The sequence below is a fragment of the Numenius arquata genome, chromosome 8 (assembly GCF_964106895.1).
Source record: "Numenius arquata chromosome 8, bNumArq3.hap1.1, whole genome shotgun sequence".
NCBI lineage: Eukaryota > Metazoa > Chordata > Aves > Charadriiformes > Scolopacidae > Numenius > Numenius arquata.
In genome coordinates, this window is record NC_133583.1 from 33,649,419 (window position 1) to 33,674,013 (window position 24,595).

A 24,595-nucleotide genomic window follows, 5' to 3' on the forward strand; every position below is an offset into this window, starting at 1 on the left:
AAGGTGGTAATACCAGGGATAATACCCAAATAATTTTAATAAGTAATATCAAAGCAGAGATACAGAGATTGTTCCAAGGAAGCAAGTCCTGTTGGAAAATATGTTTTAATTGATGCATTGCTAATTCTATTTAGCATCATGCAATGTAGACAGAGATTCCCTTTAAAGAATGCACTGGTGCAGTCAAATTACTCGTTATTTTCCTTGGTGGAGAATAGGTCATCTTTGTTCTGTTCTCAGAAGCTTGATCAGATATTTGTTGGGAATTGCAGTACTGCTCAGGACATATGGCAGCCCTTTTGTGTTGAAAGCATCCAACTTTCTGATCGCTTGTTGCTGTGTTATAGTGTGCCTACACTGCAGACAGCTGGAATAAACAGCTTCAAAATAGGAAAGCCTCATGAGCACAATGTGTGGAGGTCCATGCAGTCAGTACAGAGCCCCCATCCCTTTGCCAGGAATCTTTGCAACTCAGGAGGCTTGAAGCTGTACTGTCGGGTGCCTGAAATACCAAGGGGCAAACAAGATTTTGAAGCAGTACCTGTGTCTCCTTGTCCCTTGAGGGCCTGGTCCTTCTCTGGGATGGGACATACTTATGATGTACAGCCCCCTTCAGCAGCTTGGCATTTTCCATCCTAGAAACACTTCAGCTTCTCACCCTACTCCCCTTATAGAATTTTGCCCGCTGTAGTGGCCTGAACCTCCTTCTCTTCTCCAGCTAATGTATCTGTTTGTTAATGGGCAGGGTATCTCCTTTTGATCTTCTGTGTATTTTGTTAGCTAACGCAAAAAAGCTCTTCCTCTTCCCTGGCTTTACCATTCCTGTGTTCCCAGACAGCTAGCCTCTGCTGATGAGATGGTCTGTACCATTAAAACAGATTAAATAAGCCCAGGCAGAATGTAGCGCACAGAGAGTGCCCTGCTCTGCCATACACAGTGGCAAGGCATGGAGTTTATTAGGACACACAGTTTGTGTAGAGGCATGGCCATGTTCTGCCTTCTGGCTTTCCTCTTGGGTGCCCTGGACTGAAAAAGCAAGGGAGACAGAGAAACAAAATTGCCTTGTGAGATATAAAAGAGGGAGATGGGAGATCCTGGATTATATCTGACTTCCTTTGAAGTGAAGGCTAAATAGATTAGGAAATGTGTAATTGAATTAAAGCCACTGTTTTTTTGAGTAGATACACTTTTATCCTGGCTAAGCAATTTCTTGGTTGAGTTTTTTATCACTTTCCAGCACCTGCTCGTTTCAGAGGGCAACACTCCAGAGATTACTCTGAGCCAGTGCCAACAGCCAGCATTTCTCACTCCCCTCTTGCCCGCCTCCACCCCCTGCACTGCTCTAGACACACACCCCAATATAGAATGACAGCACGTTGCCACAATTTAAATGACGCTGTCGCTGCCTCTTCGGAAGGACAGATCCTCCAGAGAGCATCAGCCACGGAAACTGTCCGCCCTTGCAAAATACTTCTTTATCATGGCGTATAAAGCAGCACATTTGGCTTTTAAGTCGCGCTGGCACAAGACAGACGAGGAACTCTGCCGGCACAGTATGTCCTTCATCTTGCATAGGGCAATCCGAAATGACTTCTTTCAGAGTTACCTTTATCTGCTGGAAAAGCTTCCCCTGGGTGAGTAACTGGTGGGGAGGAGCGTTTGTGTGCATGTGTGACTGTGCTCTGGAGAGATGTATCATGTTAGATGGTAGAATGCAGACACATTAATGACAAGAAGTAGTAGTTTTGAGAAGCCCGGCTATAGAGAATATAGTGCTAGCTAAACCTTTTCGTACTCTCTCACTCAGCTCCCTCTAACTCAGTACCCTGTTGTTTTACCTAGATACTTCACAGATTGTTAGAGGGGGTCAAGGGAGACACCACAAGAGTGAAAGAATTTTGGTTTGGAACTGATGGTACCTTTTTTTGTCACAGTTTAAGTAAAACATGAATTGACCTGGTGGGAACTTGGAAGGACAAATGCAAAACTAGTAGAGCTGACAGGCCTTACTTTCTGTTGCCTGATACCTGTTTTGTTGTCATTCGGTGTGTCCTTAGCCTTGTCATATGTATTGTTTTGGACAAGTGCTTGAAAGGTAATGATTTATAAATTTTTTTTTTAAAGAGGCCCTGTAATCCAGATCTCTGCAGCAGGCTGTCTAGCCTACTGTTTGTTAACTGGGAGGAAAATGCATCTAAAATGTTTGTTTATAGGTAAATTTCAGCAAAAGCCTCTGGTAGAGGAAGCCAAGGCACTTTTTTTAAGATACAGAAAATGAATATTCATTTCTTATGGAAATTTGACTCTGAATAAGAATGAAAATTTCCCCAGGCCGCTCTAGCTAAAAGGTAGATTTGACTTGAGTTTGTATTACATTAGCATGTCAGTTTTTAAGGAGAATTATTCAGCCTCCACTCAATGTTAGAATTATAGGACTGTAAGATGGAAAGGATGTGCTCTCCATAGTGAATTCTTGAGAGCTTCTTCCTAATTGAAAGATCCATTTAGAGGAGTAGATTATTTTACCTGATTGTGTGAAACTATACAGACCCCAGTGAGAACTCTGCTCAAGATAGTAGAATTCATGAGTCCTGAAAAGAGAAAAAGCATTTCCATGTTATCTTAGTGGCTTTTAACATACAGCAATATCTGCAGCTATTTAAAATGAAACATGAAAGATAAATATTACTATCCCTAGTGAATATCCCTATCCCTAGCTGTGAACGATGGAAAGGAAGGAAAGATGGAAAGGAAGGAAAGTCAATTATGGGTCCCTGTAATCTGAAGAAGTCTATGAAAATGTTATTCTTTCATTTGTTTTGAAAATAAACATATTAGAAACTGAGCAGGATTTCCTACAACGTAACTATTAGTGTAAGTGCTAATAGATTATTTTAAGGCTAGAGGGTACCATGATGAACATCTAACTTAGAATTTCACATCAAAGTTTCTGCATCATGCTTGTAACATGACTGGGTCACAGTATATATTTATGAAGACAAAAATATCTTGGTTTAAGGTCTGCAAATGACTTAGAATCCATCAGTCCATCATTAAGCTGTTTCCAGGCCTAATTGGTTCACTCTTGTAAAACTATATTTTTTGTCTGAATTTTATTTGAATTTTCATTCCCAGCCAACAAGCTTCATAAATTGTTCCTATCAGACTATAGAACCCCTCTGCTAGGTTTTTCATGCCCTGAATCATTAAAACGTCACTAAAGAATTTTACAGCTAATTGCCAGCGTATCCAAATTAATTTGACTCCGTGGAAAAGGTACTGTGAGTCCAGCTTTCATGTGAACATGCAGTATGGCTGTTACTCCATGGTTATTGTCATGCAGTAAAAGTGTACATAAGGACAGGTACTGTGGGGTAGCTCATGAGCTGTGAATACATGTCCAAGAAACTTCACAGCGTGCTAGGATGTCATGGTCTGCACTGGAGGGCAATCAGATGGGTTAAAAGTGATTGGGCTCATAAAGTCGTGGTCAAATCTTGAGGTCAGTAGAGGTACCACAAGGGTCTGTCCTGGGATCTGTCCTGTTTAACAGCTTTATCAATAACCTGGAGGAGGTGAAGGACTACTTGCTCATCACATTTGCAAATTGCAGCCAGCTGGCAGGACTTGTCCACAATTTCTAGGTCAGGACTGCCATCCAGAGGCACCTAAATAGGCCGGAGGAAAGAGACAGTGGGAACCTAGTGAAATTCAAATTCACTGAAATTCAAAGGCAAATGCCAAGTCCTGCACCTAGAAAAGAAGAACCTTTGGCAACAGCAACATGGGCTGGGCAGTAGCTGGCTCGGGAGCAGCCCTGCTGATAGGGCTTTGATACACAGCAACTGAACATGAACCAGCAGTGTGTCCTGTCAGCAAAGGCCAGCAGTATCCCGGGCTGTATTAACAAAAGCATAGCTAGTTGATCGAGGGGAGTGATTATCACCTTTTATGCAACAGTCATTAGACCATATGCATGGAGTCTTGAACTCCCGGTGCAGGAAATGACATGGAATGAGTTGGATGACCTCCAAGGTGGTGAGGGAACTGCAGCACATACCCTATAGACTAAGGGAATGGGACATGTTCATCCAGAAGAGACAGCTTCAGGGAGACCAAGTATCAGCCTGCCAGTACCTACAAGAAGATGGAGCTGAGCTCTGCACAGTGATGTGAGGCAGGAGGACAGGAGACAGTGGCTGTAAATGGAAACAAAAGTTCAGACTGACTATAATGAAAAACTCTTTCCCCTTGAGGACAGTCAAGCATTGCAACAGGTTACCCGGGGAGGTCTACAATTCTCCATCACTAGAGGCTTTCAAAACTGAGCTGAATAAAGTCCTGATGAACCTCATCTGACCTCATGTCTATTCCTGCTTTGAGCAGAAGTTTGGACTAGAGACCTCCTTAGGTCCCTTCCAACCTGGATCATCCTGTGATCCAGTGCTTTCTGTGATGGAGAGCACAGAATGTGGCGTGTCTGAACATCTCTGCAGAGTGACATTTTCCAGTTCAGTTCAGAGTGCAACTGAACAGAAATGAACTGAACTTCTCAAGCTTCGAGACTAGATTCAGATATCTCTGTGTAAGCAGTATTAAACGACTAAAGCAACACTAAGACTGTGACCTAGCAGGGTAGTTAAGCATGTGCTTAACCCTATACATGAATAATAACACTGAAGTCAAGCCTCACATTGAAACTTGGAGTGCTGCCCAGGGTCAGCAAGGTCAGCAAGGTAGAAAGCTTGCTTCAAGCTATGCTAACTCCATGCTCTCCCCACTCCATTGCTAGGTTCAGTGGTGGAACACTTTTAGGCATGTTTACTTAGGAGCTGAGCATATCTGGTATCACAGCCTGTTAAGAGAAACATGTCACTTTTACAGACCAGGGTAACATTTATAAATAAAAGACATGAGTAACTTTAGGCCCTGATCCAACAATGTACTTAAATGTGTGTGAATGCCCTTAAGCCCAGTGGACTTTAATGGAGCTACTCACATGCTGGAAATTATGCGTGTGTTTACATGGGCTGTGGGACTTGGTGCCAGTGGAGTGAGATCTGCAGTGGAAAACTTAAGATGATCGGTCCATAGAGACAAATATTCCCATGTGTGAGGCATGTGTCTGTAAGTAAAATTTGCTATGGGGGTGGGCTGATGTTCATCTTCTATAAAACAGAATTTAAATGGTTCTTGGACCACAGTGGAGAGGTGAATTCTACCCTGCACCCAGATAACTATTTTTCAACTGATGCACAAAGCAGATGTTGCATTTAAAAGGGAATACTCGGCCAAACTGGAATTAGTTCAATATCTTGCAGAAAGCAGTTGCAGCCACAAAATAATGTTCACAAATAAAAACTTCAAAAAAATTATTTGCAACATTTACTTCTGCCAGGGAAATTTAGCTGAGTAAACCCTGCAACCAAGAACTGTAAGACAGTCTACTGCAGGTTGGGATTGCTTTCTGTTGTACATATTAAGTGGTCTATTTATCTAGAGTTTTAGATCTGATGCACTAGGGAAAAAAATTTTGAACTGATCCATAAGAAAATATTAGAGATAATATTTTGGACTTTGCAGGGCAAAAGGGCTTAGGTAGATACTCTCTGTCTAGTCCAGGGGTTAGCATTCAGCTGTTGATCACCACTCTGCATCCAGACTGTGTTTGCAGTGACTGAAAATTATTAACATCTCATGACTGTGGAGTGACCTTTAGGGAGCCAGTTCCTGCCCTCAGCCTGCTTTTGCAACGGGTTTTTTTAGCCATCTCCACTTGGGGGACTTGCCAGCAAATTCAGCTGAGAGACCAAGTGTGCCATGAAAAAAGTTTCTTCTTTACTAGAAACACATTTCTAACCTTAAACCTTACAAGTCACCTGCCTTAACACTGAAAACCTTGTCTATGAAAGACAGCTGCTCCCCCCGTCCCCAGTCTCTGAGAGACTTGCAGCCTCCATCATCCTGTCCTGCCTATGCCCTACTTTACAAAGTTCATTGAAATCAGGCTGTGTATCTCTAACAAGTATTTCATTTCCTGATGCACAAGATGATAGTCCCACATGGGTCATGGAAAGGGAGATGCCTCTGGCTAGACAAGTCCTATGATGAGGCGGAGGCATGCTGGAGCAGAGCTGCAATACTAACTGCCTCCAAGGACATAGGTACCTCCTCACGCTTCTCTTTTGGGGTAAATTCGTGCAAGCTGGCAAACCTGCCTCTCCCTCTGGTCCTGCTGCTGGAGCCTGCATGCCAGGCACAGCTGCGCGGCAGATCAGAATTGGGGCTGATTGGCTGTGTCAGGAAAATTGGGTTGTGCACTGGGAGAGTTGGCAGTGCTGCAAATATATGAGAGGGAGGATTAATACTGAGGGAGCAAGAGGTTGGAAATCATCTGCATAGATCGCACACTGCATGAGTGAGGCTCTGTGGGTCGGCAGGAGAAGACTTTGGGTACAGTGCCACCCTGTACTTCAGCCCGTATCCTTGCATGCCCTCAGGTGGGGGACTTGCATGAAAAGATCTTTGCAGAGTTTGATGGGTAGAGAAAATCCTATGGATGCTGAGACCAGAGCTGGTTTCAGATGCCAACACGTAAGGCAGGGCTCTGGGGCCCTAGCTGGCCAAGGAGGAGACCAGTCAGCTGTTGTATGCATGCAAGTCCCGGCAGGCATTCTGCAAGCCTGATACTGGTCTGGTTCTGAGTGAGAAATCTGAGAGCACACGCTACAGATCTGATATCCTGAACAGCATATCATCCCCATATGTTGCCTCGGGTCAGGCTCATGTTTTGAGTAGAAGGACTCTGAATATTTGTTGTTCATGCTGCCAGCTGCCCGCAGCACCCTGCCCTAGTGTGCAGACAGCCTGTAAATGTCTTGTCAGTCTAGCAGAATGGGATAAATCACTGTCCCTTGATAGGTCCATTAAACAAGCCCTAGAAATCATCACTGGACTCTTACATGGAAGATCTTGCAAAGCCAACATGCAGGGATTCAGTTCTGTTCACCAGACAGGCTGGCATCTGAAATGGAGAAAAAAGAGACACAGAATAAACAAGATGGTGCCACTCCTGGGGAAGGATGGAGATTGTTTACTGGAAGAATCACAGCCACTGATGGAGTCTTTTTCCCAAGCTCTGGAAGCCACCCTGGCCAAGTTATGCTGGGGATTGGCTGCTGCCCCCTTTGTATTAATTTCTTCAGCTAAATGTTTTCTTCCGAGTATGTGAATATAATCAGTGGAGTGTGTAAAACTCCCAGGTTTGACCCTTGCTGGGCTCAGTGCTTCTTGTGGTATAAATTTCTCAGGCATAACATAAATGTGTAATGGATTAAAGCTTTAATAGTATCCGTTCGGCAGTTGACTTAAGCAGGTGATGACAAGAGGGGCTGGTAATGCTGCTTTTGTTGGATGAAGGATATGCCGGGCATGCTGCTTATGTGTAACCCAATAGCACTATTCTATTCCGAGTGGTCCTTGGTGGTAATTATTCCTCATCCTACTTCCTTTGTCCCCCCCTCATTTGCCTCCAAAATGTCATTCTCCTGCTGAGGATGGGCAGGCACACACTTATCATTCCCTGCTGAGCTTGCTTGCCCTCAATAAATACATTCCAGGCTTATATTCAGGGCCTCTGGCCTAGCTCTCATCCTCTGTGTGGAGGGCCTGTTCCCCAGCCGGTATAAGCAAGGCATGGCCTGTTCATACCCTTCCTAGAGCGAGCGGCAGTGCTCCCGTGGATGTTTAAAGATGCAAAGACAAAGCACTGCTCCCTGGTCCTTCTGTGTACGCAGCTGGCAGGGAGCTCTCCCTTTCCATTGTTGTTAACCCAAAAGATGTTTGCTGCCTGCTCGTTTCCAGTTCCTTGAGCACGCTGGGAATCTGCAGCAGAGCCGGTCTCGCACTGCAAGGTGGTGCTCGCAAAGATTTATTCCCAGTGTGACTCCGTCCCTCCTCATTGCTTAGCTATCATAGATGGGCTTGTAGTTGTGTTTTCCTTGGAAGGTCTGTCTGGGAATAGCTGCATGTCATACACACACAAAAGTGCCTGGACACCTGCATGTGTGCATGAGATAGTAAGAGGTTCTGGTTTCCAAGCAAACTGTTTATGGCCTGCCTCAATCCAAACTTTGGAGCTGCAAAACCTAACTACTTTTGATATGCTGATGCACATCGAGTATAGAAAAACCCAGGATGCAGAAGATAGACCTCAGTTTTTTAAAGAATAGAGGAAAATAGCCCTTTACACAGCAAAGCTCACAAGTATTAATAAAACACCTTCAAACTTATGATTGCTGTATATTACCAGCAAAATAGCAAAGCAAGGAAAAGAAACATCCAAGCCGCTGGCACCCAGGAACTTTCCAGTATATCACCCACTGATTATCTTGCTCCTTGATCTGTGACAGATGACAGTTTAGGCCTGTTTCTTCTAAATTGTCTCCCTCCCCTGTATACTCATTTAGACCTGAGACTACCATCTGCTCTGTGGTTCAGCTTACTTGCAGTGCCACGGACTGTACAGTATCTCTAAAAATAAACCAGAGCAAGCGCCTCATTCATCCACTCTCTTCTTGGTGCACACTCCATGCAGCTGTCAATGGCTAGAAAGCATATATGGAAATCTGCAGAACAGATAGGTTTGTGATAGCAGAAATTATGACCCTGCATAGCAATAAATGCCTCCCATAGGTTTTCTGGGAGCAAATCAAACCCCTTGTTCTCTTTGGCATGCATGTTCACTTCAAACTTGAAATTAATTTTACTGATGTGAAAACATAGTGTGATGACAAAAACGATGTCCGAGCCTGGGAGGCACTGAGTTTGCCCAAGGGGGCTGTGTCACTTTAAGGTCTTGCAGGATTAAATCCAACACCTTTTCTTCCATCTTTGCTTTAAGAAACAGAGGTTTGGTGATTTGAAGGCTCAGCTTAAGTTTATAGATCTTGGCCATCACTCCTCCAGAGCAATAAACTAAACCAGGAATATCTATCATTAACAATAAAATAGTGATTTATCTGCTTGCAGTGAAACTTTACGCTTTGACAAGTCAAGTTATCAATGGGGAGATGCAGTTCTACGCCAGGGCCAAACACTTCTACCGGGAGGTGCCAGCCACAGAAGAGGGCATGATGGGAGACTACATTGAGCTCTCCAATACAGACATTGAATCCTCCAGGGAGTTTCTCAGGAAGTTTGTTGGGGTGAGTCATTTAATCCCATCTTCTGCAAGAAAGAGTGGTGGTGTGTCATAAATGACGTGCACTGTGCCCAGTCACATATATTTTAAATGCCACCACATGTCATAACTGACTGTCATTAGGTCTAGTAATGTATTCTGCCAGGTCATGCATCATCACGAATACACATTTTGCCTGGCCTTATGTCATTATTTACCTGTTTTGCATCCTTTTTATTACACTCCAAAGCTGCAAAGAGGATTGTGCAAGGAATTCTTGTAGCTGTGTTTGGGTGGGAGATTAATTCTCAGCGCAGGTCTGGGACCTTTCATGATAAAATCCTTGCTGGCTTCAGTGGGAGATTTGTGTGTGCAAATTCCTGCAGTCCATTTGGGAAAGCAGCTCAGACTAAATGCCAAGTTTCTGTTTTGCTTATTTATGGATATTTCTGAGAATGCTGCAACAAAACCCAGCCCTCATCCTCCTTCCCCCAAACATTAGGAGTATGTAGAATAAGCTACCCATTAGGAAAATATCTTCTTGAACATTCAAGTGTCACTGAGGACCTTTGCAGGCAGATTTCTAAAGGTCTGTGAACATCTTCAAAGGTCTGCTTTGACCTGAGAGGCAAAGAGATGCCAAGTGGGGTTTTAAAAGCACCTACAGTAGCAATATCACTTTGGCACTTAGGTTTCAGAAAATCGTGTTGATGCCTAAATGTGTCTGTGGGAATCTGCAGATCTTTAAAAGTGTGGCCTGATGTTTTTCTGACTGCCCTTCCCTTTTCCCAGTGGAAAAGCCCACTAAATTAGCTCAACAACAGTATTAGATGCTAAAGAGCCCACAAAACTAGAGGAAAACAAATTTCTTAAGTTATTCTTCTCACAAAATGACTAGTTCTATATAATGCTGCCAGAGATCTTTCATTTTCTGCTCAAATGTACAAATTTGGAATAGTCAGCTGACCTTTTTATGGTCTTAATGATCTACTGTGGAAAAAAAGCTCAATAGGTTAATTAGATGTTGTGTATAAAAAAGGGCAGTTTAAATGGATTGGAGTGGAAAATGAGTGTGGCTTAACAACAGACAGAAATCCTTACAGCAGTGAAGGGCAACTGATGGCAAAGCTTGCTGTACCTGACAGAGGGAGGCTTTTGGGGCAGTGAGACGGCAAAACACAAGTGAACAGCTGTATTTTTTTTTTATTAACCATCATTTGTATTAATGCTAATGCAAAAAAGCTTCACAAGATTTCAAAGCCTCTCTATATCAGGCTTTCTACAAACACAAAGTAAGAAAATACAGAGAAAGTTCAGCAAGGCAGCTGAACCTGATGGTAGAATGGCATTTTCAGAAAAAATTAAATGCAACTTACAAGTCTAGAGCCAGCTCAAGGCATATTCTGTAAATTTTACTCAAATCTTGTTTTAAGGACATTTGTAGAATTCAAGTGGTGCATAAGCGTGTACTCAGGGAAAGATTTCACGCTTCCTAGACATCATAGATTCAGTTTCCTGAACTTTTTTATATCACACAGTTACACTTTCTCGTCTCCAAGACCCGAAAAGGAAAGAAGTACAGTCTGTAGCAGAGTTTCACATGCCAAAGAGAAATCATACCCAATGCATCAGGTGTGATGACAGATATAAATACTCCAGAGCAGTGTTCCTACTCCTATTATTAGCCAGGGATAGAAAGGATACTCTGAATGGCCAAGATCAAACAGGGTGGGGGGAGAAGGGGAACAGAAAGGAATCTCCACGTTTTGCTAATTCTGATTTAGTTTATTAAAGCCTGTCCTCTGTTGAGATACAGTCAATTTGTTATGTTACTTATGGTTTATTTTCCTTTCTTACTACTGCAATTTGAATCCTACTCAACCAGATACAGATATTTACTGGCTTTCTGTAGTAGTGCCTTTATTGTAAAGCTAATTGTTATGGCTTCCCAAGTTTATGGCTCTATGAGTAATTTTTTTTTTCCAATAAGGTGATCAAGATAGAAAAAAGCAATTTGCTTCACCCTAATATAAACTATAATTTCATTTTTAAAGAAAAGTTTAACAAAATCAGAAAATAGGAAAATTAGTTTCAGATCAACTGAACATATCCACTTAATTTCTTTATCGTTTTACCCTCTGAAAAACTTTTCCCTTTGTTTTCAAGAGTTCAAGTCAGTTCCAGAATGAAAAATGCTGTTTAGAAATGAAAAGTTGACAAGTTATTTTTTTTTCCTTGAAAGTTGTGAAAAAGAAGTATCTTGACATTTTCAACATTCTTTCCCATGTTTTTTGGCTATAACTATTCTCTAGATTTGAAATATCAATTTCACAGAGTTTTATTCTTCCAAAACTTTATTTTCTGGCAAAAACTAGTGCTCCTTAAAAAACAGTTGCCCAGTTCCACTCAAATTACCCCTCCTGAGTTAGTTTGGCTGGTGTGGAAATGCCACACAGTGACATTTCCCTTACATGACTGATGTTGCATACCTTCATGTATGGCATTTCTTAGCATGATTCTTAGCACCGCTGTAAACTGAGCTACAGATTTCTTTACCGTTGGAGAATTTATCTTGCCTGGGCACATGGAAGGAATTACAGAAAGGACTAAGAACTTCACTTGTATTTTAGCCTGTCTCCTTCCCAGGCGAGTCAAACTGAGTTAAAAGTGCCACTGTGCTCAAGTTAAGAGGTTTTATGTGTGTGTGGGCAGAACTCAAACCAAGAGCAACATTACTTGAGCCAACAGTGCTGTACAGACAAGCTACAGTCTGTCTTAGGCACAGTCGTACTTGAAGGGTTATCAGCAGAGCTATAACACTGCATATTTATGGCAATGTATTAACGCCAGTTAAAGCTTTGATGTCCACATAGACACTGTGTTTTCAAGTGCCTAATCCGGAGGTGATGTGTAAAAAAAGGAAATAAAGAAAACAAAGAAACCATTAATTCAGAAACAGTTGTGAGCTATAGGTGTGTGAAATAATAGAGACAGAGATTATATTAACTTTATAGCTCCCTTTCTGCCCTAAACCCTTTTTCCCTTTCTTGCCCTCAGTTCACCTGCCTGATTGGTTACTTGCAGAATGAAAAGCTTCTCAAAAGTGAGTTTTCTCCTGTTTGATCAGGGAGATGGAAGAGACATTGCTGAAAAGATTTTTGTGGTTTGTTTTTAATTTAGAAATAAAACCACTGTGATTTTTTTCTATTTCTTGAACTCTGGTTTCTTTTTTATCCTACATATCTACACTGCCTTCCTGTCCTTCCAAGACCTGAAGTAGAATCAGGAACATATTCCACAGTTCTTTTATCCCTAAAGAAATTTGTGAGTGCCCTATTCAGCTTTACAGAAGAATTTCTCTGTGTGTATGTGTCCTAAATGATAGTGATTCTGAGTAGTGGGAAGCAGGTAATCAGAGGAGCAGTCAAATTCTGAAGCCTGTTCTGGCTTAAAATTTTCACTTATACTATTTTTTTAAAGAGTCTGATTTTCAACTCAATTAGGCTTTTGGGAAAATGATTGCCTTCCAAAGAAAATGTTAATACCCTGTCAAAGCTCTGAGCACTTCCAAACTGAAAATATATTAGCTGAACATGGAATTATGTCAACATTTTCATTACAAATGGAGCCGTGGTGCTTCACAGGGCTTCTCAGCTGACTGCCTGATACTCTTGCTCCTTTTCAGTGAAATGTGGGATCAAGCTTTGTCTCCCATGATTGTTTCCTTTCCTTCTTGTCGATAGCAAATGGAGATGTGTCATCAGAGGTCCTTGCTGTGACACATCGTGGGAGATGAACTCCCTGTTTCAAGTGAAGTACTGTGACTGTAAAGAAGTGTGGCCAGCAGGTCGAGGGAGGTGATTCTGCCCCTCTTCTCCGCTCTCATGAGACCCCACCTGGAATACTGTGTTCAGCTTTGGAGTCCTCAGCACAGGAAGGACATGGACCTGTTGGAACGAGTCCCGTGGAGCGCCACAAAGATGATCAGCGGCCTGGAGCACCTCTCCTATGAGGAAAGGCTGAGAGAGTTGGGGTTGTTCAGTCTGGAGAAGAGAAGGCTCCGGGGAAACCTTATAGCAGCCCTCCAATACCTAAAGGGGGTCTACAGGAGAGGTGGGGAGGGACTCTTTATCAGGGAGTGTAGTGATAGGACAAGGGGTAACGGTTTTAAACTGAAGAGGGGAGATTTAGATTAGATATCAGGAAGAAATTCATTACTGTGAGGGTGGTGAGACACTGGAACAGGTTGCCCAGAGAAGTTGGGGATGCCCCATCCCTGGAGGTGTTCAAGGCCAGGCTGGATGGGGCTTTGAGCAACCTGGTGGGAGGTGTCCCTGCCCATGGCAGGAGGGTTGGAAATCAATCATCTTTAAGGTCCCTTCCAACTCAAACCATTCTATGATTCTGTGATTCTATGACTATACGTTCTTTGAAACACAAATGTCAAAGAAGTTATATGACTTTCTGTTGAATTCCATTAGTTGCTTTGATAAATCATCCTGATTTTCTCACCAGCTTTCTCAAAGATTTTTACTTAATCACATCACGGTAGGCCTGTTTGTATCTGCCAGCAAACAATATGGAAATCCAACTTGTAAAGATCCAAGACACAGTTCTTTCTCCTTTCATGAACTCCTTGTTACAGCTTAGTCTGGTCCTCAGTAAAAGCCACACGCTCCTAAGTGGCAGCCTGTGAATGAGAAATGTCTCACATTTTCTGGCTAACTACAAACAGGTAGTCTCCAGAGTCCAATAGGGTTGAAGGCCTGTGGACTCCTGCACACATCAGGAGATTAATCTTCCTAGGTATACAAACTGGGACCAGCAGCCCTGGAGACTGGTGAGAGCCTTTGAGGTCCTTGTGCTCTTTCTACAGTTACTCTGTGTAACCAGATGCTCAGCCAGGCTATTCATAGTCATGTCATTGACAGTACTGTCCTTTGACCTTAATAATCTATTACCCACTGAATTACCCACTGAAGCAAGGCCAAAAAAAGCGGTGAGTTACGTGATTTATGCTTGGTCATTACAGAGGTGGTCTCCCAATAAGCAGGAAGAGCAAGACTCTTCCTGGGTTTATTTCCTTTAAGAGCAGTGAAGTTGCAGCAGGGACTTTGGCCCATAGCTTTCGCTTCAACACTCAGTTCCAGGGACAGGGAAAAGGTGTTTACATTTGCTTTTAATATGTTTGTTTAACAGATAACTTTGGCCAGGCGAGCTCCAATCCCACAGTCAGTGCATGTACAGACTTAAAATTTCTGTTTTACAGAACAGCAGTAGGCTCTTAAGAGCCTTTTTATAGCTAGAATGGAAGCTTTAGGGGTGAAATACAGCTTTCATTATAAAGCTCCTTTTACAGTGAGTCATTATTTTCTTATGGACATAGCCTTTGTTCCACATTTTTTCATGTCTGATCTCTGTCCAGAGATGATATTTATGAAGAAAAAAACGACCAGTTAAACAAAATCTACTCAATCATCTTTCTTGTCTCTGTGCCTAAAAAAGAAATTCTGTATATACTCCAGTCCGAACTCTTCCAGTTGTTGTAAGTTACCCACAACTCCAAGATCTTTTCTGAAACACAGCTTGTTTTGAAAACTGCACTCTGATCCCAAGGATGCTGTGTGTCTGCAGAGATGTCCATGGTCGCCTCGGGAGTTCCGTGCTGCAGAAGTTACGTTTTGCATGCAGTATTGGTATACACTTACTTTTTTGTTAGGCCCTTACAGGGCTCAGAATTAGGCTTATCTAGCCACGTAGTTGGCTGCAAGGTATGAATATTTGACAGGTGAAGTTGCAAGGACTTTACAAAGACCAGTGGATCTTCTGAGAAAGCTAGGAGCTTGTGAAAGATAATGTCTCTTCTTATATCAAGCAAAAACTTACTGTATGGAATAAATGCAGGGCTGCAATGAGGAAGTCCCATCAAGAGCAACCTGGGAACACAGCAGCCCAGTTCAGCTCACACATAGGTACCCAAAGCTGTATTGATACTGTCCTAGATTCTTGTTAATCTTGCAACAGCCCTGCACAAGTAAGGAGACAAGACACTAGGCTTGGTGGACTAAAGGCTATAGCGGGTGACACAGTTGCTGTGATCTTTCAGGTGGTATTTTTCAAATTTCAACTTATTTTCTTGTATCCCACAGGGGGTGGGGAAAGCTGGCACCAACCGCGCCTTGGACTGTGGCTCTGGGATAGGTCGGATCAGCAAGCATGTCCTATTACCAGTTTTCAAGAGCGTGGAACTGGTGGATATGATGGAGAATTTCCTGGCTGAGGTCCCGAACTACCTGCAGGGCAATGAGGACAGAGTAGAGATGTATTATTGCAAAAGCCTCCAGGAATTCACTCCAGCCCCACGAAGATATGATGTCATCTGGATTCAGTGGGTTTCAGGTTAGTTCAGCATGATTCATCCAGCCCAGCATCTCAGAGAATCATACAGCCTGTGCTAAAGTTTATGTTAAAAACATAGGTTTTCAGAAAGTTCTCAAAACTTTGGGACTGCTTCCTAAAATCTCACAAGAAACTTCTAAGAGTTCTTCTCAGCCACATGCACACTGGGTACAAATCAAGTTGTTTTTTTTCAGGTCGCGTACTGGAGGAAGTTACATGTTCTTGGGCAGTAGCCTGCATGCTAATGTGCAGCTGAGGAGTAGGCCTTATATATGGGTTTTCTTGAGCAGGGATCCTCCTTAGTTGACAGTGCTGCAGACAGGTACATGTGGTTGGCCTCACCTGTGAGCAGGGATATCTGAATCTGATGATTACTGAGATTTGGGGGTATTTCAGGAAACAATCTGAAAAAAAGCCATAGTGAAATCACCTGTACCTATAAAGCAGATCATGTCTTACACATGCACTGGTGCTTATCAAACAGGTTCCCTTAGCTATGTCCCACAGTACCCCCTCGTATAAGAAATATCAGCTTCTTCTCCTGCAGCCACCCCACTGAGTGCCCTGCAGCGTTAAGAGCAGCAGACTGGTGATCAGATAATGTGGGCTATGTTCTTCACCAAAAAAAAAAAAATTCTTAATTTTTTCTAGAAAACCTGCTGCAGTGCCTAACTGTCCTTCCAGAAAGAAGGTTTTCTCCTAATCTGTGAACCTAAGTGTCCGTGGTGCAGTTTCAACTGGCAGAAGTCATTATTTTAAAGCACAAGAAGAGGCCTGAACAACTCCTTCTCTCCAAAACCCCAGAAACAGTTTCTTGCTAGGCAAAAGGAAAGATAAAGGTAGAGATGGTTTTATTCAGGAACACTTATTTGTCCTCTACACGTAGTCTTAAAAACTAATGAAACTGAGCTGCTTAGAATAGGTCTTTATAGCTGTAGAAGCAAATTGCTTCAGAAGAGTATAATTTTCCTTTGTATTTTTGCTTTTCTTGAATAATCAGTCATTGTGGTAAATGTAGCTCCTGCCTCATCTTTTGAAAAAATCCGAGTCCACATGAGACTGAATGAGCGAAGGCTTCTCTGAGGCTGTGCTGATCAGCTATGTGGCTGCTAGCAAAGGGAGCATATGCCTTTTCTTTAGCATAGACACAGATCTGAATCTCTTTCCTCCATCAATTTCAATGAAATATGTTGCAATCTTAAGTACTGATCAAACTTCTTGAATTTGGCTGAAATATGCCACAAGCTCAATGCTTTTCTGGTGGAGCAAGGGCAGGACTACCTGATAGAGGGCAACACCATGAAGATCTCATTTTCTTAGGAAACTAAGCTAAAACCTGAGTTAAGAGACCATATAGTTCCAAATTAGGTGTTCAGAAGCTTCAATGAATCTTGCCGATGCAATCTTGATTTCTCTTATGTGTGCATATGAGCCCAGGCTGTTATTTTATGAAAAAATAAAAAAGCAAATTTACATCTCACGTAGAAATTACCGTTTTCCTTCAACTTGAAAGGTATTCAGCTTTAGGCTTAGGGAGTTTTTTCTTCTTGGGGGCGGGGTGGTTAAAGAAACCTGACACTGTATGTCAAAATGTGGGTTTTGAAATAACAACTTCCCTTTATAAAAGTTTAAATCTTCCATCAAGAAAACTAAATATTTTGACTAGAAAATGCAAATGATTATTGTTTTTTCAAGTTTTTCATTCAGTTTCTGACCACCTGTCCTTGTTCATTCATTTTACATGTTTCACGTGTGAGGCTTCTCATTTTGCTCTTCTCTGAGCCCTGCACTACTGATCTCACCATAACAGAAGTACTGATCTTTGAGAAGGAAGGATAAAAAACACAATCTCAGTAACATATTGGAAAAAATAGTATTTTTAAATATATATGGTATATGCAGAAATCACAACAGTATGGGGTAATATAAAGAGTTTATTTGGCAGTTTGAAAGGTTTTGCATTCCTCACTGCATCATTGATCCAGAACTCCTTTGATGGGTACATTATGTTACACAAAGTTATAGAGATTTGTAGCATTAAAATTCAGAAGGGACTGTTAAAGTATCTAGTTTGACCTACTGTAGATCACAAGCTGTTACATTCATTCCTTTACCCTTGTACTGAGCCAGTAGTTTGTGTTCAATTAAAATGTATCTTGAGAAATTCAACCGTGCTTGGTTTGAGGACTTCAAGAGGTGGTGAACACCACTTCTGTTGGTAGTTTCAAATGGGTAATTACTTACACTGTTAAAACAGTTGTCACTTATTTCCAATATGAATTTGTTTGGCTCCAGCTTCCTGCCACTGATTCTTATTATGACTTTAACCACCAGATTAAAGAACCCTTCAGCACCCAGTATTTTCTCCACTATTCCCATTGACTTCTGTCCACATCTGTTCCTACTACTAATATGTATCCTAAATATTGATTTGAGTTTGTAACTGCTGATCTCGTTGATTTGCGCAAGGTTTCATGATTCAATCTGTTAGGACTAGAACTTTTCCTGCAATGAATAGGGTGTAGAGACTTGGATCAAGGCACCATTCTGATGTGTACAGGGGGAGTCTGTTTGAATGGTTAATAGTGATCTATTTTCCGTCTTTTCATCTGTAGGATATCTGACAGATAAAGATCTCCTGGAGTTTCTCATCCGGTGCCAGAATGGCTTGAAGGATAATGGTGTTATCATTCTCAAGGACAATGTAGCCAGGGAGGGCTGTATCCTGGATTGTCTGGATAGTAGTGTGATTCGAGACCTGAACATCCTCCACAGCCTCATTGAAATGAGTGGACTCACGATCCTACAAGAGGAGAGGCAGGAGGGATTCCCTGAGCAGTGTGTCCCTGTCTGGATGTTGGCCATGCAGAAAGGCCCTGGCCATTCCTGATTGCATAGTGAGCCTGCAGAGATTGGACTATGGATGAACCGCAGGACTGGGAAGGAGAAAATCATCTACTAGAATCCTCCTAACCATGCACTGCTATGACTGCAAGTTTAGGGCAGCAACTCCTAAAGGATCAGGAGAGAATTATGATTGAGCCAGCTTCTCCAGGAAATAGTCTGCTTCTGAATCCTGCCTGCTTCATCGTTCTCTCCATTTTAAAAAGTCTTTCTACCAGCTCCTTGTCAGATCTCTCTTTCATTAAGGAGTCGATACTGGACAAAACTCAACTAATAGAAAATAATTAGGTCTGAAGTTTCTGTAGTGGCTAATGCATTCTAGGGTGTTCTGTATGAGGTGTTAACAAATAAGCCTGTTTTTTACTATGGCGCTTAAATCTTTTTGGAATTCAAGAAGGATCTCTCAGATCACTGAAGCAGGGAATTCAAATAACTTGTGGAAAACCTAACCCAAAGTTTGAGTGTCATCACTATCTGTACTTTAAACTATTTAAACCAAAAATGTAAGGAAGGTTTTAGCCATCTGTTGGCATCAGCTATATTTTTTTTTTCCATTTGTGTCAGTTTGGACAGTAAGACAACCTGGTTAATTTGATATTTTTAGGAACTACTCTGTCTGTCTTCCTGATGTTTCTGTCAAACAATAGTGGTGCATAAGGATTTTCACACTCCAGGGGAAAACTCAGATGACAAATATATGCATGTTTGCATTGAAATTTTGTGAAAAGATTGCCCCACAAATTACATTCTGGAGAATATTTTTTCAAAATGTTCACAGTGGAAACCACTTGAAAGCTTCTCTTTATTATTCATACCACTGTAAATTTCTTTCTTTCCCACATTCAGAACAAGTCTGGCACCATATGCAGAGCTAATGGGATTTCATGGGGTGTTAATAGTAAGACTGTAAGAAGAACTAATACAGTATTGTATTAATTAACAACTGTACTAAACTGCAGAGGGTGTTAGTGGAACCCAAAAGCATCTATGATTTATATTCAAACAGCAGCTGTATAAGCCTGGATTTGAAAATACTAACACACATACCATCTCCTTAAGGCTCACAGAAATGACACATTAATCTTCCTGTATTCTTCATATAGGCACAGAAAGTGCTGCGGGAGGACAGAAGTTCATTTTGCAAAAAAATTCAGAATTTGAAATTCTGCTTCCTTCTGAATGAGGACAGGAAGGGAGAATTTTGAAATTCTTTATGAGGGAAAACCACACAACCACAGAGTTTTCCAAGTTGATTAAAATTTTTCATTCAGAAAAAATCAAATGTTTCTTTTGAATTGGACTTTTAAAATAATTTGCATTTAAAATATTATTAAATGCAGTAAAAAGAAAAATAAATATGGCTTGTTCAAAATTTTAGAAATTAATGGTAACATTAGAATGGACTGTTCTGACTCTGTCAGAATTTTTATCGTGTTTTATTCCCCTGAAATGCACTTCTAGCAAAACTTGTCAGACCTTTCAAAGAGTTGCATTATGACAAACCTCCATGTTCTGATGGAAAGAGGTTCTATAAAACGTCCTCCACATGACTGTAGGCACAATTGTCTGTGTCAAATACTGTCATCTGTGTTGGATTAACTCACATAGAGGCCTGAAGATAACAAGATCAGGGAACCTCTCAGCTGGATTTTAGTACGCTGTGCCATCCTTTGATAACAAATCTCCAGTTTTGATTTTAATTGCATAACCCAACTTCTCTAGCAATATGGTTGCATATGTTGAGAATTTCCAATTTATGGCAGAGGGCTTCCTGCTGTCAAGTCTTATTCAGTAATTGTTCTCTTAATATGCCATTGCTAATTGTAGCATTAAGGAAAACAACCCTGGTGATTTGGTGAATATTCTGGTGTGTCATATAACCTAGAAACCTATGGTTCCCATGACACAGATGCTTCTGGAATTTTTTGGCTAATTCTTCCATTGTAATCAACTGGTAATGGAAATAAATTTAGTATGTAACATAATTAAAAACCCTAGGTGAACACTTACATTCTGGAATTGTCGCCAGAACTAATCCCCTACAGAACTGTCCCCCCTTTAAGCCACTACAATGCTTTCATTCTGCCGAGGCTGCTAAAAGCTGATGTGGTCTTTGCGTGCATGGGAGTATCTGCAGATATCTGAAGGAAACCCAGTCACTTGTTTTACAGAAAAGAGGCATCTGCCCTATAGTTAGTAACACTGGTTAGCAATAACAGGAGAATATTTAAAAGGCCTTTATATGAATTACAAATTAATTTGTCCTTTGCCATTTTTTTCATCCAGCCAGAGACATCTGCCATGGTGCAGAATACTTGGGGACCACTGGAGATCCTAGTACAATCATGTCTCTGCCAGGCATATCTGAATGGTGTTGGTCCCTACAATGGTGAGAGAACGGCATTGTAGAAATAGGGAAGTAGACAATTTAATACAAATCTAAACAGCTGCCACATCTCACAGGGCAGAATATATCAGCTGTTCACTTACACACCAGAGTAGGTGCAGTTCAGTAATGAAAGATGTGGTTCCAAGATGGATATAGAACATAATGTAGTTTAGGATGAAAGGCAGAATATAAATGACTGGTATTGTTATCAGTGAAATACATTTTTCAAAGTAAAAATATTCTTCCCATGTTTTGTACATCTTTCCTATTCGAATCTCCAGAATACATATACATAAACATATAATGAAAATTGGTCCCTTAACTATGTGAGAACAGAGTCAAGTAAAATCTTAATTTAATAGGAAACCCCATATTTCATGGTTCCCACATTCCTGGAAATTAATGTTTCATGGCTGTGTTGCTTCCACAGTAAAATATTAAAGCTTTTCTGGTGACATAATGAACCACAAGAGTAAAGAAACACAAGCCCTCCAAGGGCTTAAATGCATGAGATTTCTGCAGACTGAATAATATTTTGGTTTCCTCCTTTTCCAAGGTATATTTTAATTCAAGAACTCTGGGTCAACCAGTGTAGGCCACCCTTACGTGTTCATGAATTTGGGTAAGGGCCATCCTTGGCTTAAAAGTTCAGGGCTCTCTGGACTTTGCCATAGTATGTAGTAATAGTAATGAATCACAAATTTAAAACAGAAGATCTTGCTTAGAAATCTGTGTATCAGTTGCTCTTTGGTGTTCAAAGACTGGTTAATCAACTCAGATGCTCTGCCTCAACTTTCAGGTTATTTAAACCATGCATTTAAAGAAGTCTTTAGCTCATCAGATTGCAGTGGGAGTTTGAATCCCGTTTGTTTGGTGCTCATTTAAGACTTGTTCCCAAACCCGACATTACCAGAAATTTAATCCAAGACCAAGACCCTGGCTGAGGCAAGGTTCACGGAACATTTAGGGTCCTTCAAGTGCAAGCCCTCATTCATCAATGGCAGGTAATTACTGAAATTCCCAATTAGTCCGTCAATCAGATGTTTCTCCTGGGCAACCACTACTCATGTAAACGCTTAGCCGAAGTGCAGTAAAGCCCACTTCTGCCATGTCACCAGCAAAGCTCTTGGTAATGCTTGGTTTCCCCAAATCAGGTCCAGTGGTTCTATTCTGTGTGACTGGAGGCCAAGTATTATCTTTATTATATGAATGTGTGGTTCCTTGCGAAAGAGATCCTCAAGCCCTGGCAGTAGCCCCAAAAAGCTACTGTAACCCAAACAAAATGTAAGGAAGCAATTATTACAGCAGTCTGAACAGCAATCCCAACTGTGCAGCTCCACCAATCATCAAAGGTCAAACTATTCGTGTTCTGAAGGCAACTTACGCATGACAAATGTCCTTTTATTCCTAATTGGAAGAGAGAGCCATCATTTTGAAACATACCATTGAACGGATGTTCTAAAATATTTTTTTTCAGAAATAGTGAAATGACCATATAAAATATTTTTAGTTTGACTTTCTTGTTTGGATGTTTATATAATTTAGTCTAAACTAACATGTTATGTGAGATAATAATATAATACATTATATCATACTGTAATAAGTGAAGTGAAACATTAGTTTCCTACAGAATACAGTACATTCCCTGCCCCCAAATTTAGTGAAACAAATCAGCAATTTCCAGAGGAAACAGTCATTTCAAGAGGAACAGTCCTGTCAAGAAGTATTTGCCCAAGCTCTCCAGACGTATCCCATCCATTCGGGCAGCTTGCAGTGGGCCTGGTCTAGGCAGCAGCCACCTTAGGCTCTTTGACAGGCAAGAAGAAGAAGCTGGCACCTCCAGAGCAATTCAGACCAGCTCAGAGCTGAACTGGCTTGGTATTTCAGAGAGTCTACCCTCTCCCTGGTGGTTGTGCAGTGGGAATGAAAGTGCATCCTTGTTACAACCAGTCCAGCATCTTCATTGTTAATGTCAAACAGAAGTGCAGTGTGATCTGAGGAGCTGTGACTCTCAAAACCAGGAAAAGGCATGTACTTTGATAACCAAACTCCCATTAAAAATCAAAGTCAGGGTACTGGGGCACTACCTTAATGGGAGCAATATGTCACTGTGTCATACCAACTGACAAAAGCTTTGCCAGTTATTCCACTGAGTGCCTTGAGTACCTTTATGCCATCCAGTTGTTTTTTCCATTCTCTTAATCCAGGCTCCCCAGAGCGTTTACAATGGCATATCAGACCATAGGCCTGTCCAGAGGAACTGGACTGTTATGTGTGATTAAAACCAGTTGTGTTGCATCCCATCCCTCTTCTCTTCCTTTGATGCTTCTTCCAACTTGCCAAGAAAATCCCTCCTCCACTTGCCAAAAATGATTTGTTCTCTGTGGACATCACCACATCTCACTGAAGTAAAACAGATTACCTTTGATTTTAAGAGGAGGTAATTCTGTTTATCTGAGAGCAATAACAACACGCTGTATTTCAAACATGCAGGTTAATACCTGTCTCTTTCAATTGATGTCAAGTAGGCACTTCCAGACCTTTGTACCAAACAAAGCTCACGTTCTCATCATCACCATAAATAACAATATTTTTATGACACTATACATCCCTAGACCTTGAAGCATGTGTTATCATTGCGTTTGGGTTCAGGAAACTGAGGCACAGAAGGGTGATCTGGGCCGCATTACAGCTTTACCTAAGTGGTAGCTGTGAGTGATCAACACCTCCACAAATCAGGCCACTACAAGAACTACAGAATGTTTTGCAGGCAGACATAAACTTACTCTGATTATGCTTGGAGCAGATTGAAACAGCATGGTTGTGGTTAGCCTGCTTATTAGGCCAAACTGATACGTCATGCAAAGAGAGGGCTCAGGCTGAACATTGTGCTCATGAACATAAACAACTTCTTTTCCTCTCAAAGCATTGGAAGAACAACCTGGTGTATGTCTGCAGCAAAAATAAAGACAGAAAATTCTTGGAAAGTCTCTCTTCCCTGTATCTCTCTTCCAAAAATGTTGAATTTGCAGGCATTTCAAACTGTTGTGGTATTTTCAGGCTCTGAGACTAAAGTTTTCAGAGGCATTTGAAGATGCAAAAGACCTGTAAGTGCACTGTAGCTTAGCATATACCTCTTGGTGTCTTTGGATGCCTGTAAGTCTCTGAAGATTTGGCTTGTAGAAGCCTCAGCTTCACACAAAACTACATTTCCAGAATTATCTAGGAGACCAAGTCTGAATGCATTTAAGTGCCTGTGAGCGGAGGTAGGCATCTAGAGGGATCTTGAAAGCGTTTGGCCAATTCAGTCAAAGTTTAGCATCACCATGTCTTTGAAAACAACTCGGGGAGATGTGGGCATCTTAGGTACTAATAATCTCACTTGATTTGAGACACCTAAATATAGATATCTCATCTAAGATAATTGTCTAGGCTCTCTTTGCAGTCAGTGGAGAAAAACTGGCCCATACAGGAGACAGTCATGGCAGGCCCGTGCATTCATCCCATTCTGGATAGAAGTATTACAGATTGAAGCAGTAGCGTAGTCCTTCTGAAAGCTCCGTTTAACTGTACCACTTTAGAGTGACTTGAGCTGATTTGTGGGTACATTATGTCTGATTGTTCCCCTCTCCCTAACCTCTGACAGTGCCCTATGAATGTAAAATCCTGATTCAGAGGCTGTCTCTTCCAAACCTGTAGCAGGGATTCCCAAACAGTGGCAC

General features: G+C 41.5%; 1 protein-coding gene across 1 annotated transcript; it reads left to right on the forward strand.

Annotated features, from left to right (window-relative positions):
• The first annotated feature begins 1,390 nt into the window (after positions 1–1,390).
• On the forward strand, positions 1,391–23,851 carry NTMT2 (N-terminal Xaa-Pro-Lys N-methyltransferase 2). The gene is made up of 4 exons (XM_074151861.1): positions 1,391–1,634; positions 9,031–9,206; positions 15,331–15,580; positions 18,196–23,851. The coding sequence occupies exons 1-4, from the start codon at positions 1,391–1,393 to the stop codon at positions 18,468–18,470; spliced, it is 945 nt and encodes a 314-aa protein (XP_074007962.1). The 3' UTR covers positions 18,471–23,851.
• Positions 23,852–24,595: the final 744 nt, after the last annotated feature.

Coding starts and splice junctions, on each gene's coding strand:
- NTMT2 (XM_074151861.1), top strand. CDS start 1,391: ATGACGCTGTCGCTGCCTCTTCGGAAGGACAGATCCTCCAGAGAGCAT. Junction 1,635..9,030: donor GCTGGAAAAGCTTCCCCTGG/GTGAGTAACTGG, acceptor ATCTGCTTGCAG/TGAAACTTTACGCTTTGACA. Junction 15,581..18,195: donor CTGGATTCAGTGGGTTTCAG/GTTAGTTCAGCA, acceptor TTTCATCTGTAG/GATATCTGACAGATAAAGAT.